At 51.3% G+C, this 15966-nt stretch overlaps 1 protein-coding gene across 1 annotated transcript in view; it reads right to left on the reverse strand.

The window, feature by feature from the left end:
- The window catches only part of Tnfrsf1b (TNF receptor superfamily member 1B), a 29070-nt gene extending 13379 nt beyond the window's left edge, over positions 1-15691 (reverse strand). The window contains exon 1 of the mRNA XM_036178637.1: positions 15536-15691. Coding sequence (XP_036034530.1) covers positions 15536-15613 — 78 coding nt within the window. The 5' untranslated portion in view covers positions 15614-15691. The remainder of the gene's footprint in view (positions 1-15535) is intronic.
- Between the last annotated feature and the right edge of the window lie 275 nt (positions 15692-15966).

Below are 15966 nucleotides of genomic sequence, written 5' to 3' on the forward strand. Positions count from 1 at the left end.
CCTCAGGCTCTGCTTCCAGACACTGAACCTGAGATGGGTGTATTATTGCAGTTCTCCAACAACCAGCCAAGATGGACTATGACCGTTGTATAGAAAGAAAACAGGAGTGTAAGGAGGGCTCATCACCCACCTAAGGTCCCAGAGCCAGTGACCTGGGTCCTGTCTGCCTCTCTTGCCTATGTTTTCAATGACTGTGCCAAGTAGCTTCACTGAGAGAGCAGCAAAGTCAGGAATGATGGGGAGGAGAAGCGCAGGAGATGGCTCAGTGGTTGAAAGCACTTGTTACTCTTGGAGAGGACCTGGGTTCAGTTCCAGCACACGCATGGCTGCTCACAACTGCCTGCAACTCCAGTCCCAAGGGATCTGACTCTACCTCTAAGTTCTGCTGGCTCCTGCATGCATGTGGTGCACATACATCATGCTCACATTTTTTTAAATAAATAATTGTGAAAGACAGACAGACAGACAAGAGAGACAGGGAGGAGAGAAAAGGAAAACAGCAGCCACATGGCACAGAACCATCAGAGAGAAACACAGGGCCCTCCCTCAAATCTCCAAGTGGCCCTGGGAAATGTACAGCAACAGCTGTCATCACTGTGCCTGTCCCAGGACCCTGGACACCTGAGCTCCGGCCTTCCTTCCGAAAGATGGGATGGCAATCTGAGCCTTCAGGGACAAGCATGAGTTAGCCACTTCTGCAAGGATGTGAGCTCAGGAGCAAACACGGGAGCGGATGCACAAGCACAAAGAGGGTGTGCACACACACCCAAAGTCCTTGAAGTTCCTGCTGACGTCACCTGAAAATGACCAGGGGGTGGTTCTGGGTTAAAGTTGAGGGCTGGCTTATACTTTTTATTGTACCAACAGCTTCTATCACATGGTCACTAGGAGCTCAATGAACGTTTATTGAACCAGTAACCGTGACAAGTCCCCTGACTTCTCAGATAAAGGTAGAGAGTTAGAAAGTCATGGTTTCATTCCTTATTCTACCGCTTATCAGCTGTATGTCAGGCAAGTGTCTCTACCTCTCTGGACTTCTGGTTCCTGACTGAACTCCATGGGAGCAAGAGAGATTACAAAATATCTAACAACTATCACAGCAAAGGCACTGAGCAGTTCCTTTGAACAGCAGCTATAAACAAGTCCATCAGAGAAGGTGCTGGCTATAACACTAGCCTCATCTGGTGTGTATCGACTGGAAAAATTCCCAGAATCTGTGGGCGGTGGCTCTGCCCTCCGCCTTCCCTCCCCACCCCCAGCACTGTCTGGGGAGCATTACTACCCTGCCCAATGGCATGGTCTCAGCATCAGGTAACAAGTGAGCTACTCCCTCAGTGTTCTTCCCTGTTCAGTCACCAAGCCACTCAGTGATAACAGCTGGAAGCCACCAGGGGCCATGACTCAAGGGACTAGAGTTCCCTGATGTGGACAGTCTGGCTTTTCTGGTCCTGCCCCTGTGCCCTGTATCATGCTCCCTCCGGCCAAAATCCACACATGCCTTCAAAGACCACTGTCCAGGCCCTGCCCTCGGCGAACAACCTAATGCAGACACCTACCTTGTTTTCATGCTCACCCAGACAGAAAAGGAATATCAGCAGTACTGTCCTGAACAGGGGAATGATTCCAATGTCATTTCCAGGAGGAGAGGGCCTCACCCTCGGCACTAGGGCCAAGAAGCATGAGCAGAAATGCACCTGCTATCCTGGCCTCTCTCTGAGTCCCCCAAAAGAGCCATCTGCTCCAGGGAGGTCATTCAGGTAGCTGGGTGAGGGAAGTCTCAGAGCCAGCCATGCTGGGTACACAGTCTGAAAAAGTCACTGCAGCTCCTTCTAGACAGGGACACACATCCAAGTACATGCACACACATGTACGCACACTGTCCTGGCACCTCCCCCTTCCATTTCACGACAAAAGGATCCATTGGGGCTGAGCACCCACTAAAAGGGCGTTCCACACTGCCTGTGTCCAAGGCAAAAGGTGACAGTGGTGCTGGTTGCCCCCTCCACACCAAGGGGGGCGTCTCTGGGCTAGGGAGTCATACTGTTCAAAAAGAGAAAAGGAAAAATAAGAAAGAGCTCCCCAGGCATCAGAGAATCCTCTGCTGAACTCACACAGTCTGATTTCTCACCCCGTGGACAAAGCAAGAGAAGCTGGGGGAAGGGAGTGAGGAAGGACACACAGAGTGGACCCAGGGGAGCCCTGACCCCAGAGATCAGAGGTGCCATGGATCCTTTTGCACCTATCATTCCACAGAATGCTAACTGACACAGAGGGCCTGAGTGTCCCCCACAAACCTCCCGGACTAGCCTTCCTGGAGAAACTGTCTCATTAATTAAGGACCTTCTCCCTTCACCCCACCCTCTCCACTTCCTCAAACAGCAGCCTCCCTCCCCACAAACCCAGGCTGTATGTGGCCTGGATCTCATGGGAACCCTATCCCTGCCAGCCCAGAGTTTATCCCCTCAAGTATCCTGGGTGGTGGTAGTAACCAGGGGAGGCCCAAACTCATCTGGGGCCTGGGCAGCTTCTAATGGCCCAGAGAAACATTGCTCTGGCTAGGGGACAACTTCCTGCCAGACCCAGAGGGCCTGATGGGAAAGGGCCTTGCCTCAGCCAAATTGGACTGTCTCACTGTCCCGCCCATGAACAAGGGCTCCTGGTAGCCAGCTGGACCCCATGGCCTTCTGCTTCCGCCTTCCAGGGCCCTCCTTGTCCCCAGCTTCACTATGAATAAGCTCTCTGGTGCCTTCTCCTCAGCTATGTGTGACCCCAGTTCCAGCAGCTAGCAAAGGGGCCCAGCCAAACTTCAACAAGTTTGAGGCCTGTTTATTCTCTTGGACAGAGAAAAAACAAACAAACAAAAAACCAAACCACGACCTCATCAGGGCTAAACAATGAGGAAGAGAAAGCCCCTGCACAATGCAGAAGGAAAGGTCACTCCTGCAGGGGGAGGTCCCCAGAGCTCCAAAGCACAGTCCCAGGCGCTGGGCCTCAGGGCCACGGCAGAGACCATGCAAACTGGGAAGGGGTGAGAGAGGGGTTGGACAAGTCCTGAGGTTCACAGGGCTGGGGAGGACTCCACTCTTCTGCTTTGAACTGGAGAGATGCAGATTCGCCCCCACCTGCAGTCGTGGGGATCTGACACTGAGAAATGAGGAAATGAAAAACGGCTCTCGGTGTGTCAGCATGTTGACTTGAGCTGGTCGTTCAAAAGACAAAACCCCAAACAGGGAGTGAGGGGGGGGGGGTGGCCCGTGTCTTTAATCCCAGCACTCAGGAGGCAGAAGCAGGAGGATTTCTATGAGTTCAAGACCAACCTGGTTTACAGAGAGAGTTCCAGGAGAGTCAGGGCTACAGAGATTCTGCCAAAAAAAGGCAAGTCATGTCCCGTCCTGTGTCCACCACCACCACCACCACTACCACCACCACCACGCCACCCCAACTTCCCACCCCCCAACCCTTCCCAACCCCCCCCAACCCCCGTCCAGGTCAGAACTGGAAATGTATGGTAAGGATTAAGCACCCACTGAACAGATGTGAATTAACCACCTGGTAGACAGAGACTGCAGAAAAGATAAATGGATGGAGGTGGATAAAGAAATGGATAGAAGCCAGGCAGTGGTGATGCACGCCTTTAATCCCAGCACTCAGGAGGCAGAGGCAGACAGATCTCTGTGAGTTCGAGGCCAACCTGGTCTACAAAGCGAGTTCCAGGGAAGGCGCAAAGCTACACAGAGAAACCCTGTCTCGAAAAACCAAAAAGAAAAAGAAAAAAAAATGGATAGATGGAAAAAATGGAGGGAGGAAGAGATGGAGATGGAAGGAAGGAAAGAAGGAAGGAAGGAAGGAAGGAAGGAAGGAAGGAAGGAAGGAAGGATGAAAAGAGATGAATGGGAGAGTAGATAGCTGGATGGGTGGATGATGGATAAATAGATGCATGGATAGATGGATAGATGGACAGACTGAGAGATGAACAGATGATAGATGGCAAGACCCCTGGGCATGGATCTGCCACTGAGGCAGGAATGGGACAGGATGGAGAAGGTGACATGGAAGAGCTTCCAGCTTGTGGTAAAGAGTGTGCACCCACCTGCACTACCCTTTGTAAGATCTAGAAGGACTGGTATGGCTTAGAGCTAGGATAAGTACCCACTGTGTAAGGTGCCAGTCTGGGCACACTTACATGAATTTCCACAGTTTTCTCTTTGAACCAAACATTGAGGTCAGTATAAGTCTTTGGCGGCTTGAATGGGAATGGCTCCCTAAGTTCATATGTTTGAGTCCCTAGTTAGTGGAACTGTTCTGGGAAGGATTTGGAGGTGTGGCTTTGTGGAAGGAAGTGTAACATGGTGGGGGCAGCTTCAAAAGCCCATGTCAAGAGGCTCTCTCTCTCTCTCTCTCTCTCTATCTCTCTCTCCCCCCCCCCCATGCTTATGAATCAAAATAAGCTCTCAGCTACTGCTCTGGTGCCATGCCTGCCTGTCTGTCATGCTCCCCTCCATGGACTTACCCCCTGAAATTGTAAGTCAGCCCCCAATTAAATGCTTTCTTTTATAAATTGCCTAAGTCATGGTGTCTCCTCACAGCAATCAGGAAAGTAACTAAGATGAAGCCCAATTCACAATGCAGAAATGGAGGATCCATGAGGTTCAACACAGTTGAGGACTGGGAGCTCATTATATCTACATCCACCTCCACGGTTTTATATCCTGTGGTGTGTGTGTGTGTGTGTGTGTGTGTGTGTGTGTGTGTGTGTGTACGCGCACATGCGCATGGCTGTTTGTATATGTGCAGGAGCACATGTATGTGGCTACACAGGGAGGGTGAACATGAATCTGTACCTCTCCATGTATGTGCAGGTACACGTGTATGTGTGGGTGCACATGTAGCTGTATTCTGTGTGCATATGGGAGTGTATATATGGGGGTGCATGTGTGTGTGTGTGTGTGTGTGTGTGTGTGTGTGCGTGCGTGTGTGTGTGTGTGTGTGTATGTGTGTGTGTGTGTGTGTGTGTGTGTGTGTGTGTGTGTGTATGCCAGAGGGCAACCTGTGTGGTCTCTTCTCAGTGCACTGTCCACCTTGGTTTCATAACAAGGTTTCTCTTTGGCCTGGGGCACACGAATTTGGCTAGGCTGGCCACTCAGTGAACCCAGAATCTGCCTAGCTCCACCGCCCCAACACTGGGAGTCCATGCATGTGCTACACCTGATATTTTTACATGGGTTCTAGAGATCAAACTCAGGTCCTCACGTTCGTGCAGCAAGCGCCTCACACCCGTGGTCTTGTCTTGCTTCACAGGGTGGTGAACAATTCAATGATGTTTCCAGACAACAGGGCCACCACATCCCAGGGTAAATGAGGTATCGACCCAAAGACCCCCCACACAACCGGAAGCTACCTTCAAATGCTGGAGAGGCCACATCATTTGCATGGTGGGGTGGGGGTGGGCATTTCAGTCTTGACCTTGGAGGTTTACAGGAGCCCCATGGACTATGAAGGCACAGCCACATCAAGCCAGACTGTCACGGCGACATAAGGCCTAGGCAGCCAGGCCTGTCAACCATCATGGAAACAAAGAGCACTGGCGTCAGGTAGGACCAACCACATCACAGGTGGGTAGCCCAGGGGTGACACATCCCTCCTCCAAGCTGCCGCCTGTGATGTGCTTCAGAAGTGAGCTGCAGCAGACAGGAAACCCATGCTGGGATCCGGTTCTTAGGGCCAGGCTCTGAGCTGCATGCCTAGGTCTCTGCCTCCAAGTAGTACTCGGTTTGGTGACAGAGAATGCCCCACTCTCTCCGTTATCACCTCCTTGAGGCCTTTTGGTACAGCTTTCTCCATCTCCTGGTGGCTCTCTTCCACACCTGGGCAACTCATGTCAGCTTCACTGTTGGTCCCCAGCATATGCACACAGACCTAAGCCACCTTCCTACTTCCAAGACTGGCCCTCCTTAAAAGTATTCAGCAGTTACTGAATATCCTCAGTTATCCTGCTGCCCTCAGGCTGGAACAGAAATCTCTGCAGCTCACCTGTCACCTGCTGCCCTCAGCTCACCTGTCACCTGACACAGATACAGAGCCTCTAACTCCCACACCCCTCTTCCACACCCTGACCCTGCTGCTACCTCTGGCCACACATTCTGCAGAGCAGACCCCTCAGATTCTTCAGAGTCACCCCCACCAACATCTTACTCTCATGTAAACCTCTGAACCCCAGATGGGAGTCAGATCCCTCCAGAGGCTCCTGTGACAACCTGGGGCTATTTCTATGTTCCCCAGGTTAGACCATACTTAGGTTAATTCTTTGTTTCTCTTGTCACTCCTGACACCCTACTGTGATCTCTCCTTGAGCCAGGGCCTGGTCAGACTCCCCTTCTCTTATTCTCCCACCTTTATTTTGGCATCTACAAAATAAGAACAGAGCCATGCGCACCCTACCAAGTGTTGTGATTCACTGAGCCAGTGGGTGTGAAGAGCTGGATGCCGTACATGGCTGGGGCAGGTGTCTAAGAGATGCAGCGCTTGTCAACAAAAGCCAAAGATTTAATTTCTGATTCACTGAGCTGAGTTTGGCTCACACGAGAACTGGACAAGGAATGGACAAGGTAGTGTCCCTAGAAACTGAAGGGTGGTATTCAGATCACAGTCCATGTAGTGGCCTCAACCAACCGCCATCACATCTGGGTGGTAGCCAAAGTGTGATTCCGCATCCCTAAGGACGGAAGCTGGGCTTTGGCTGGGGAGAGCAGTAGGCCCATGAGCAAGCCTGGCTCTCTCACCTCTGCTAGCAAGAGCAGTGGCCTGCCACCCTGCTGGATGCAGATGGAAGGGCTCCATGCATTCGATGCATTACACCCATGCCTGGCTCTCAGGAGACACTGCAGACACCAGCTTCAAGTCCACCCCAATCAGAGTGGGTGGCCAGGGTTGACTGTGGCAAAGCTGTTCCTGTGGCTGACCATGAAAGACCCAGAAAAGGTTGGGATGCAGCTTAGTTGGTAGAGTGTATGCCTAGCACATGTGAAAGCTTGGGTTCCATGCTCAGCACTGCATGAAAAAGCCAGGTATGGTGATGCACATCTGTAATCCCAGCAACTGAGACGGGGTCCAGGAGGATCAGAAAGAAGTTCATCCTCTGATACACAGTGAGTTCAAGGCCAGCCAACTACAATGACCCACCTGAGTCACCACTCCAGCCTCCTAACTGTGTCTCCTGCCTCTAGCCTTTCCGCCCCTTCTGCCCTTCACACTAAGGCCAGAATGACCAGCTCATCTACTCTCTGCCCTAGGTCACCTCCAAACTATTAGTGGCTCCCATTGCCTCATCTCCTGATGGGGAGAGAGTGTGGTAGTTGGCAACAGGCACTGAGGAAGGAAGCTTGGCTTTGAACTCAGACTACATCCCTAATTAGCAGACATCTTGAAGGAATTATTTTCCTGTGGGTTTATTTTTAACTAATTAATTTAATTATTAATTTATTATACACACTAAGCATGACTTCTTTCTTGCAGAGTTGTATCCCCAGACCCTATTTGTTGTGTTTTTGTTTGTATATTTGTTACCTTTTTAAAAGATGAATTTATTTTTATTTTATGTATATAAATGCTTTGCCTACATGTTTGTCTGTGGACCATGTGTGTGCATGCCTGACTCTGCAGAGATCAGAATGGGCATCGGATCCCCTGGAACTGGAGTTACAGTTAACTGCCATGTGGGTACTGGAAGTAGAACCCGGGACCTCTGCAAGAGCAGCAAGTACTTCTGATCACTGAATCACCTCCCTAGCCCATTGGTTGTTGTTGTTTTTTTGTTGTTCTTGGGGTTTTTTGTTTGTTTGGTTGGTGGTTGGTTTGGGTTTGGTTTTCTGAGACAGATTTTCTCTGTGTAGCCCTGGCTGTCCTGGAACTGACTTTGTAGACCAGGCTGGCCTCGAACTCACAGAGATTCACCTGCCTCTACCTTCCCAGTGCTGGGATCAAAGGCATCTGACACTACCATCTCACATATTGTTTCTAATTTTATGTGTATGAGAGTTTTTCCTGAATGTATGTGTGCCTGATGCCCCAGAAAAACTCTTGGAACTGGAGTTACAGATGGTTGTAAGCCACTATGTAGATGCTGGGAATCAAACCAAGGTCCTTGGAAGAGCAGAAAGTGCCCTTAACTGCTGAACCATCTCCCCAGGCCCAGCCTGTTTATTGTATTTTCAAATATATAAAGGTCTTTTTCTCTGTAGAATGAACCAGACAACAGTACACGCTTCCTGGGTCTGATACAATAAGGTGTTTTGCAAATTCCTGCAGAATTACAGTTACTTTTTTTTTTTTTTTTTTTTTTTAAAGACATACTGGCCTGGAATTCTCCATCTTCCTGATTCCACCTCCCAAAGGATTTCATATGCAATCCACCACAGCTGGCCCAACAATTGTTTAATTTAACTGGTATTACTTCTTGCACACAAACTGACCCCAGACACACAGCCTCATGTGTCATTGACTCTTGCAAACTTCCTGCCCCAGCTAGATGATGGTCTAGCCCTGTCCCCAGTCCCTCCAGCCTCCAGCTGGTATCCACTCACCTCCAGTCTGCTATGTTCTGGGACTCAAGGCTGGGAAAGTGTTCCCAGAGTTCTTGCAGGAGGGCAGAATGTGGGGAGAATCAAAAGGCTGACAAGAGAAGGTGAGGAGGGTGTGACCGTAGGCCCAAGCCCTAGGGAGGCAAGCATGGAGGCTCCTGGGTGGAGAGGGGAGGGCTGGCCTCCTGCCAGAGAGGGCAGGAAGGAGCAGAGCCCAAGCTCAGGGCCAGAGGCAATCTGAGAGGGAGCAGCCAGTGGTAGGCTCATTCGGAACCTTGCCTGTCAGGGCTGTAGGTCAGCTGGGGAGGCTGGGCACTGGCAGGGGTTCTGCTAACTGAGTCAACTTGCCAGAGCCCTTCCCCATAGATTCACTGTCCTGTCCAGAGCTACACTCCACCCTCTGCTCAAGCTACTGAGCCCCCCACCACCACCTCCTAACAGCTGCAGGCCTAGATTCCAATGCTGGCTCTGAGAGGTCCTTGTGACCTGGTCAGGACTGGGGCAACAGAGATTCAGAACAGAGAAGACCACTGGTGAGCCAACTCCTGCCCAAAATGGAAGCTACACCAAGCCTGGGTCCCAGACCCCAGAACTCAGGCTCCACAACTCTGTCCTGTCCCGAGAGGACAGAAAATGTCTTTGTGCATGGCCTGTAAAACTACCTACATATCTCTTCCCACCTCTCAACCTCAAACCAACTCAATTTCCTGAACCTCAGGTCACTATGGTCCCAAGGCTAAGGTCAGATGAAACCCACACTGACCAAACTGACAAACAGTACCCCCAGGTAGTGGGAGTCTCCCCATGTCTTGACAGAGGGGCTGTGTTAACCCAGGGCCCCGAGGCCCAAAGAGAACACACTGTGGTGGTTCCCTAGGCCTCTCAAGGACCCAGCACTCCTGAGCAGCTCATCGGATGCTCGGTTTCAGCAGTAGAACTTACTCACTCGGGCTGCAATGCCCTCTTATAGCCTCCCATGCTGAACGTGCTGGCTGGGAGGAGGCCCTTCTTAAATGAGGAACAGCAGAGCATCCACAAACTTAACCCCTCCAGCTCTATAAAGAAGAAAGGGAACCCAGTGTGGTAGCACTAATCTTTAATTCCAGCATTTGGGAAGCAGAGACCTGTGGATCTCTGTGAGTTTGAGGTCAGCCTCAAGTCACAAAGTGAGATTCTGTTTCAGAAACCAAGAAGAAACAGGGTGGGTGGGGAAGACCTTAGAGAGGACAGGGTGACTGTCTCATCCTACTTAAGTGGGCAAGAGTCAGACAGAGCTACAGGTGGGAACATACTACTTACCTTCTCACCAGAGCCCTAGGACGGCTCACATTCCGGGTATAAGAAACTCTCTCCCCCAGCCTCCCGCCAGTGAGCTAAGTAGATTTCCTCTTCCCCGGCTCACAACCAAGCAGCCCAAACCACAACAGTGTCAGCTATGACATCACACGAGATCGAGGTGGAAAAAAAGATGTGAGCCCCAGAGGGGTGGGTCCTGGAGCTGCAGAGACCCTGTCCCTCAGGAGGGGTGGGCCCTAAACCCCAAAGCCCCCAACCTGCATCCCAGAACAAGGAGACACTGTCAGGCCAGAATCGGCACCAAAGAACGTGTGCGCTTTATGGGTGACAAGGAGCTTCTTCGAGGAAACACCCTCCTCACTCAGGCTTCCTTGAACCTGCCCACTCCCATACAGTCCTCACTGTTACGAAACTCTGACTTCCTCAGAGTCTGGGGACACACCTCACTGCTGACACATAAAAGGTGTTAAGTTCTAGGGAACGAGGGACAGGAAACCCATGACTTCCAGGCCTGTCTTCAGGCAAGCTGACTGACGGGCAGCCATGAAATCTTGACGCCAATGGGGCCTGAGACAGGGAAATAATTGTAGCCAAAACAAAAGGAAATAAGGTGAACAAGAAGGGCTGGAGAGACGGCTCAGCGGATAAACACTTGCCTACAAGCCAGAGGACCAGATCTGGGCTCCTCGGAGCCCACATGAATGTGGCAGCTAACTAGAAACCCGGCTGGCATAAGGGAGGCAGCAGCAGAGATCCCAGAACAAACTGGATAGCTAGAGTAACTCCATCAATGAGCTCCAGGTCCAGCGAGAGATCCAGCCTCAATAAATAAAGTGGATATTGAGCAATTGAGGAAGACAATTTGGGCACCCACACACAGAGACATGCACCTACACACATGTAAACACACTTACATGTGCAGGCACACCACTCACACATACATACGTATATACAAAAAAAGTGAGAAAAGGATGTCAGCTCTTTTCTCTGGTGATTCGTGTAGCTACCATCCCCCACCCCAGTCTTCTGAGACTGGAGACTGGTGCTGTTGGAAGGTTTGGGCTCAGAGAGGTCAAATAACTTGAGCAAGGACACACAGTAAGCCAGTAAATTGTTCTGCTAACACTCAGGCCAGGCTCTTTCCTCAAGGCTGTGCTGTCTTAGAAGTCACTTGGGTATTGGGAACTGGGCAGCATCAGTTCAGAAGAGGGCTTCTCCATCTTGGGTCATAAGTAAACAGAATCTCAGAAACACGCATGCACGCACGCACAGATGGAAGAGAGTTTAGAGAAAACCTAGGATCTACTGACATGTATTATGTAGTGGTTCTCAACCTTCCTCATACTGCAATCCTTTAATACAGTTCCTCATGTTGTGGTGCTCTCCAATCATAAAATATTTCGTTGCTACTTCATAACTGTGATTTTGCTACTGTTATGAATCATAATGTAAATATCTGGCATGCAGGATGGTCTTAAGCTACTTCTGTGAAAAGGTTGTTCATTCCACAAAGGGATCGTGACCCACACAGGTTGAGAACCACAGAGCTAGGGCCTTCTGTACCCCTAATGTCTTCAGCAAACATACTCTTCATCGCCCACAAATGTCATTTAGCACCTGCCGCTGAAAGGGTGGGGCGGTGACTTCCTGACCACATCGCCTTTGCTACTACATGGGGTCCTAGACCCCAGACAGGCAGGCAAATGATCTGAGGGGCCCAACTAGGGGGCACGGGGCAGGAAGTACGGCAGGACAAGGTGACAGGAAGGAAGCTGGTCTTGGAGTGCCAGGCAGCAAAGTCACTGAGGCAGGAACTCGGGGCAACTGGATATCTGACACCTGAGCTTTGGGGTCCCACAGATCCCAGAGATGGGGGTCTGAGCATATGTGGTCCCCCGCCTAGCTATGAGTGCTGCATATAACCTAGTCAGGACAGACTACCTGTGGCTCAAACAGCCACCAGTGGCTTCCAAGCCTATGGACACCTTAGTCCTGGCCACCAGCAGGGGAGTGCTTCCACTGTAGCGGGTTGGGGGAGGGAGACACACACACCACAGCCACTGGACAGCAGAGTAAGGCTGTGAGCTGGCATCTGTGTGACTCAGGCCTTGAACCCTGACTGAGGGAGCTGGTGCCTGGTGGTGTCGGAAACAAAGATTGCATGCAGCATGTTCATTCACTTCTGCTCACTGGGTCCTCTCCCAGCACCAACCCCCAATTTCCCTCCTTGCCAGCTCCAGAACCTGAGCCAACACTAGTGGGATGGCCCAATCATAACTGTAGGTATGGTAGGTAGGGGTAGGGAGTATGTGCTATTTAGGGAGACAGTCCCCACCTCAACCGATCTGCCACAGCAGTGGGGAGGAGCCCTGAGACACTTTGAAAGAGGAAGGCCGCCAGAACCTGGATCTACCCACCAACCATTTGGCCATAAAATGGGGTCACGAATCACTACAAAGGTCAGCCAATTATCTTTGACATTTAGTCAAACGTTTTGGGTTTGGGGCTTTTTTTTTGTTTTTTGAGTTTTTTTGTTTGTTTGTTTGTTTGTTTACAGTTTCATGAAACCTAGGGTTGTCTCAGATTCCACATGTACTCAAGGATGGCCTTGAATTAATAATTCTGTCTTACCAGACATGGTGACCAACCTCTCCCTTCCCCCACAAAGACACCCTGGCTAAACTCGCCCTTTTCCTAACAAAGCCACCCTGGCTACTGCCCTGGATCTGGATAGCAAGGGCCATAAAGTGTCAAAGTGTCACCCAGCCCTGGGGATGGACAACTGCTTCAGGAGCTACTGGGACAGGCATCAGGACAATAGTCCAGGCCATTCTTCAACCCAAGAGTGCCAGGCAAGCACTCAGGGTATAACTCAGCTGGTAGAGTTCCTTTTTGGCACGCAGGAACACATGTCCCAAGCTACATAAGTCAGGTGTTGATGACACAGATGGAATCTCAGCACTGGAGATGTGGAAGGAGGGTCAGGAATTCAAGGTCGTCCTAACCAACAATGAACTGCAGGCCAGCCTGGGCTACATTAGACACTGTCTAAAAAAAAAAAAAAAAAAAAAAAATCCAAGCAAATTCTCTCTCCCCACAAACAGGGGGTAAACAACAGCTAACTGGACCCAGGCCACAAGGGCAGTTCTGAGCAAAACCTATGTCTATAAGTTATGTGACCTTCTGGCAGTGTGGCTCTTGTTGTTCTGGAGGTGGCTTCCTAGAACTAGACAGTGAGTAGTGTGTGAAGCAGGTATCCATGAACACTGAGAGAGTTGATGAATGGATGGCACCGAATCAGGGTGCCTGGTCACCGGCCCACAGCCATCCGAAAGTCCCAATCACATTCTCAGTCACAATACAGATGCCCTAGAAGGACGTCAGTCAGTAAACAAAAGACGAAGGTATGAGGAAAGAGCCCTCAGGCTCAGCAGTACTACAGGTACCAAACTTCACTCCAGTGCCAACTAGAGATCCTACAGACTCAGGCCCAGCCAGCAAACAGCGGCCCTCAGCCCCAAGACTCCCAGGGGTAGGGATGCTCTATCCCAGCTCAGAAAAAGTATCCACCTATCCTGCCTTCACATGCATTTATTTGCCGACTAAATTATTAGGTGAATGGTGGGTTCCCCATCAAAGGGGACAAGAGCCTCAAGGATAAAGTGAATCTGCTGCCCCCTAAGACCTGCTCCAATGTCCTAAGGGCTGCCCAATCCAGCTACACACAACATCTCTGAGTCCCATAATAGGGGTAGGAGTTGGGAGACAGGTAAGGGAGGGTCTGGGGAAGTAACATTAGGAGTGAGGCCAACTTGCCTTCAATCCCACCTCATCACCTCCCAGTTGTGTGGTCCTGGGAAATGCCCCAGCTTGTCACCCATTTTCACATCTTTCAGTGGAACAGAGGAAACCACCTTGTAGAAACAGCTGGAAGGGAAGTTTCAGTGCCAGTCTGTGACAAAGTATCCAACATGGTGTCTGGCATTTGACTGTCCCAACCAGGAGCTGTTAATCATGAGAAGGAGGATGGTACAGTTCTTAGCTCTAGGTCTGTCCCATCTTTAAGGCAGATAAGACACACAAAGAATTAAAGGTAGCACGGAACCTGTGCTCCAAAGAGCAGGTCACAACTAAGTGGGGGGATGTGGACAGGCCTTTCTGGAGAACTGGTATTTACAAAAGGTTTGGAAGAGTTAAGTAGAGTGGACAAAATGTGTACAGGGCTCACACATGCCCGATGGCAGGCACCTAGTCATCAGCTTCTCAGGGCACAGGTGCATGTGAGCAGGTAGGGCAGATACCTCCCTCTGGCCTGGGATACATGGAAGGTAAGAGGCTTCCCAGACAGGCAGAGAAGGACGGTCTCTCTGACAAAGAAGGATTTGTGGGAGTGGGAACAAGCAGACAAGCTAGGAGTCCATGACAATAGTCGCAGAAGTTAGGAGGAGTTGTGCGGCCCCTCCTCCAGAAGTTCATATGCTCTGGTTCCAGGGACAGGCCCAAGCTCGGAGCCCAAAGACCTACTCTTCCTTGGAGTTCAAAGAACAGTCCCCAGTCAGGCTGGTGACTGCCGCCATACACATTCACACTCAGCCCTCAGAACTGGGACTGTCCTCATCCAGAGTCCAGCTCTGACAACCTCCCCGAGGACAAACATCCATCATGGATGAGTCCATTCCTTTCCACCCTGAGCCATTGAGTCACTTCATGACACCACAGAAGCCACCTCTTACTTTTCTTTCCTGCAGACAAGTAAACACAGTCTGTCCATCAAGGTGGGCTCAGGAGGCAGAAAGCATATCTAACTGCCCAACTGTGGAGCCAAGCAAAGGCATGTCCTGTGTAGCAAGCTCCCCCGATGCCCTTCAGAAGAGGAGATTTCTCTGGGCCTCGCTTTCCACACCCGGAATCTGTGTTCTCTTTACCCTGTCTTACCAACAATGGAGACAGGAAGGAAAAATAAAATAAAAAGACCACACTGTAGACTTGCCCTTTTCTTGTGAGGGTAATGCGAATACGGAATTCTGGGGTCTTTACTCTCTCCGTTTTCCCGGGGCTCTTTGGGTAGCTCCTCTCGCCTCCACTGTCCCCAGCACACAGAGATCATTCTGAAATGGCCCCTGAACACAACAGGCGGATCCTTGGAAGGGATCTGGGTAAGTGGCAGAGAGTGACTCACTACCCAACTGACTCTTACATTAAGGCGCCTCCTTAGACTCCTGGCCCCAACGACAACTAGCACCCCGGTGTTTCTAAGAAAGAGGTAAATCATGGCGCAGAGAAGGAAGAATAGGCAACGCACTCGGGCAGTGGGGCAGTGGCCCAAGTAGGGTCCTTCCGCTTCAAGCAAGCAGGACAGAAGGGACTTCGCAGCGTCACAGGGATGAACAGTATTCCTGAGCCTTGGCTGGGTGTTACCCAAGCCTTGGCCGTGCTCGTGGAGAGAGCCACAGCGCATTTCTGGAACATGAGGCTGCCGGGACCCCAGTTCCACCCCAGGTTCCCAATGTGCCAGGTTTCGAGTTCCCCGCTGCTCCCTAGAGGCGCGTGGCGCATGTCGGCTGAGGATGGGATGGCCTCTCGCGCTGTCCCGGAATTGTGCTGTAGCCATGATGGGCACGGTGTGATGCGGCTGTTCCCCCGTTACCCTAAGAGTCACCCACCTGGGTAGGCACGGTGTGCCCGGTGGCCCATAGCTGCAGTCCGATGACCAGAGCGACCCAGAGGGTGGCGGGCGCCATAGGGGCGGTGGTGGCTCCCGCCGTTGCGCCTGGAGATCTAGTGGCTCCCCTGCGCTCTAGCTGGTGACTGAAAGCGAAAGCCCCAGGCCAGAGCTAGGGCAGACCTTGGGGGTAGGGGAGGGTTGGAGGCGGGAAGGGGCGGGACCACTGACTGAAGACACGCCCCCTCACACCGAATCCTCTGCTCTCCCTGGGCACATCCACCTGGACTCCCCCAGGCAGCTCTGGGTCTCTTTCTCCAGCATCTCTTCCAGCCTTGAGTGACTCAGTCTCTCTCCATCGCTTCTTCCCCTTCGGGTCACCTTTCCAGTGAAGGGAAAGAGACTGGCACTGGAAATAGATGCCCACTGTAT

Source organism: Onychomys torridus, chromosome 2, assembly GCF_903995425.1.
Source record: "Onychomys torridus chromosome 2, mOncTor1.1, whole genome shotgun sequence".
NCBI classification, from domain to species: domain Eukaryota; kingdom Metazoa; phylum Chordata; class Mammalia; order Rodentia; family Cricetidae; genus Onychomys; species Onychomys torridus.